General features: G+C 39.9%; 1 protein-coding gene across 2 annotated transcripts in view; it reads left to right on the forward strand.

Annotated features, from left to right (window-relative positions):
* LOC118429997 (mediator of DNA damage checkpoint protein 1-like) overlaps window positions 1-3,355 on the forward strand; it is an 11,909-nt gene extending 8,554 nt beyond the window's left edge. Inside the window, exons 2-4 of one of the 2 annotated variants that reach the window (XM_035840675.1) lie at window positions 1,311-1,436; window positions 2,084-2,438; window positions 2,803-3,355. In XM_035840675.1, coding sequence (XP_035696568.1) covers window positions 1,311-1,436; window positions 2,084-2,438; window positions 2,803-3,079 — 758 coding nt within the window. In that variant the 3' untranslated portion in view covers window positions 3,080-3,355. Of the gene's footprint in view, window positions 1-1,310; window positions 1,437-2,047; window positions 2,439-2,802 lie in introns of both variants that reach the window. The other variant, XM_035840674.1, reaches the window with a different exon arrangement.
* The last annotated feature ends 11 nt before the right edge of the window (window positions 3,356-3,366 follow it).

Here is a 3,366-nt window from a genome sequence, read left to right on the forward strand (position 1 = left end):
GCAGGAAGGTATAAACTAAGGATGTTGTTTGGCATCTGTCAGTGGTGTGATCCTAAACCCTACCTGTGTGGCAGGTCAATTATAGAGCCTTAGGTGCTTTCACTGGGAAGGTTAAACCTTACTTCAAACAGATACAGGGCAGGCATGAACAGACCAGACAGATGACATTTTATTCTGGATCTGGAACAAACAAAAAAAGACCAAAATAAAACAATTGGAGATTGGCAATTGTTTTCTGATTAAAATTCTCAGTGTGTTTCTAAACCCATCATTTATCGTAAAGTCTTTGTAATATTTACTGGTCAAGATATTACAGCACATTTACTCAATACTACACTCATGCACAGAACATTGTAACCTGCAGTACAATAAACACTATAAACCAAGCTGATACCAAATTATTATTGTGATCTGTTGAACAAAGAAAAGCACAACTAGTACTGTAAATGCTAGTCAGAATAGGGAAACCCACTTGCAACTGAGAATCAAGATATCCCACTCATGTGGCCTTATGATGGTGATAAACAGTGTTTGATATGGAAACCACATCAGGCAAATCAACCTTTTTAAATATTTGCAGTGATCTTGATACGGTATGTAGAACTGATGATAACGCTGCCTGTGTTGTTAGTTACCTAGCCATCTCCATAATAGAGCGTGATCCAAGTGATCATGGACTCTGCATTGTGTATGGAGTAATATTCCACCAAATCATTGCAGGGTGGATGATAAGCATAATTGTTCCAAATGCAACAAAATCCCCACCCCCATTTGTTAATGTAACTCCAACTTAACAATTTTTGCAAATCCAGCATTTAAGATCAAGCAACTTTTGATGAACATTGCTATTTTACCTCTAAATTGTAAATGATCTGGAAAAAATGCTTCCTTCAAGTCCAAAGTCAAATTTCAGCTGATTGGCAAACAGGTGGTTTCTGCTATCATGATTGACAGGTGGTTGCTTAGTAACAGGTGGGCAATGATAAGAAATGGCTAAAGTGCAGGAGTCTTAACCTTGAACTAGGGATTCTTACTTTGTAAAGGATGGATGGAATTAAGAATATCAATTGTGAATACCAGTAGTAGGAAAATGGCTGTGTGGTATGGTTAATTTCATACAAATGCTCTTACTGATATGCAACTGCAAACACCAGCCTATGTTGAGCAAATTTTCCATCTCTGTCTATTTGATTTTGAGGAACAGTTGTTTTCAAAGGATTTTCAGGATACCCATCTAGTTTGTAGATATGAAGTATGATGGCTGGATAACTGGCTTATTGATTTTTTTTCTGGTTGATTATTTTCCACAGACACTGTGCCCATGCGACTACGTGCCCTGCCCCAGTCCTTCTGGCAGCAGCCCAACAACATGAACAACAATTCACCTGGTAGTTTGTACCCTGTTCTGCCTCCAGTCGTCAACAAGGAAGTATCCGGTATGTTAGATTCTCTCTTGTTCATGTCATAGGGGGTTGATTATTACTTTGCCTTTTTATGTAGTATATGTGACGAAGCTGTAAAGAGAGCAATGATGGCATACTTGACGTTTGAAGTTTCTACAGTTTTTATAAAGAGTTGACTACAGAGCACTGTATCAGTGAGACACAATAATGTTGTTGTTTGTAAAGGGAAAAGACTTAGTTAAGAATCCAGTGCCATACACCTTTTGTGAATGTTCTGATGTGCTAATTGAATGGAGAAACATTCCACCAAATTATTGCAGGGAGGAAGTTAAGCATACTTGTTCCAAATTTAACATTCCTGCCAACCCGTAACTCCAACTTTACAAGTTATCCAAATCAGGCAATTAAGATCAAGCAACTTTTGATCAACATTGCTACCTTTCCTCTAAGTTGTAAATGGTCTGAAAAAAAAATACTTCCTTCAAAGTCAAGTTCCAGCTGATTGGCAAACAGGTGGTTTCTACTAACATGATTGACAGGTGGTTGCTTAGTAACAGATGGTTAATGACACCAATGTTGTAATGACTGTATATGTGGTAAAATGGCACATTTAGGCACATAGTTATGAGTTTGTTTGGCCACAGATGAAGATCTAGGCCAGGTTGTGTCTGTCCCTACAGAGATCCGGCCAGTCACCCCTCCAGAGGAGCGCACTGAGACAGACGTACAGGAAAAGGAAAGGACTGTCAGAAAGGACGAGGAAATCGTACCAACAAAACCAGAAAAGACTGTGGAGAAGGTCACCATTAAGGATGACAAAGAAAAAACTGAGAAAGAAGTAAAGAAGGAAAAGATAGATCTTGTTGAGGAGGTTGTGTCGGGTGCAACAGTGACTGTGACAACAACGGCACCTCCCAGAACAAGGACTGTCAGAACTGTCACATCAACTGTCCCAAACACAGACCTGCTCTTCAGTTTGTTCGATGGAGTGGACCCGGAAACCAAGAGACAAACAGTCAAGTTGAAAAGGGGAAGGTGAGGGAACATTTGCGACTTCCTGAAAATAGACACAGATAAGGACTGACATTCCATCTGATTTTAGTCTGTTCATTGACAGGTTTGTGCAAGGGTGACAGATGTTTTGAAATTACAACCATAACAAAAGACCCCCCCAAAATGCTGTGAAACATGTAAAACAATTTAATAACATCTTGTCTGTAATCTTTGTGTGGCATAATCTTCAAATGTAATGGGGGAAACTATACAACTAGCTCAAATTTTATAGAAGACATGTTTAAGTACCTGCAGAAGAAGAGATATTTCTTAAAAGCTTAATAATTGTCCTTGCCTTTTGTGGTGTCATATTTGTAACATTTGTCCCCTTCCTCCAATTTGTTAGACCAAAAAGAATACACCTGGAGGGAATGAATGCACCGCGACCTCGTTCCCAGGACAACGACCCTTACATGGTGGACAACATTGCGGAGAGACTTTTTCCCGTGCTGTCGTTAGAGAACCGCAAACAGAACACCAACCCTGCCAACCCTAACGTCACGACCACGCTGCACTACATCACGCTAAACGGGGAGGATGAGAAGTCATCTGTGTCGCTCCCAGCAGTGAGAGTAGAGACCAACTACTCACAGATGTTGTCAGAACTTGTCATGCACATATAGTGCTGCGACAGCATTGGACGTTTGTTTCACTGGAGCATGCTGCACAGTTGTGTTCTGTTAGAGATGTCAGATTTGACAGTGGTTGCAAGTGTGATGATTAGTAGTTCATTATTTCTATTGTTCTGTAGAATTTCTACCATTCTACTACTATCTCCCTCCTCTGAACAAGTGTAACTAGTAAGAGTAAAACTCTGAGGGACCAACATTTTCTATGGTCTATTTTCTATGGAACCTGCAGTTCCATCTGTGGATGCTAGATGACACTTTTTCACAACATACAATTTCAG

The sequence above is a fragment of the Branchiostoma floridae genome, chromosome 14, assembly GCF_000003815.2.
Source record: "Branchiostoma floridae strain S238N-H82 chromosome 14, Bfl_VNyyK, whole genome shotgun sequence".
In the NCBI taxonomy this organism is placed as follows: domain Eukaryota; kingdom Metazoa; phylum Chordata; class Leptocardii; order Amphioxiformes; family Branchiostomatidae; genus Branchiostoma; species Branchiostoma floridae.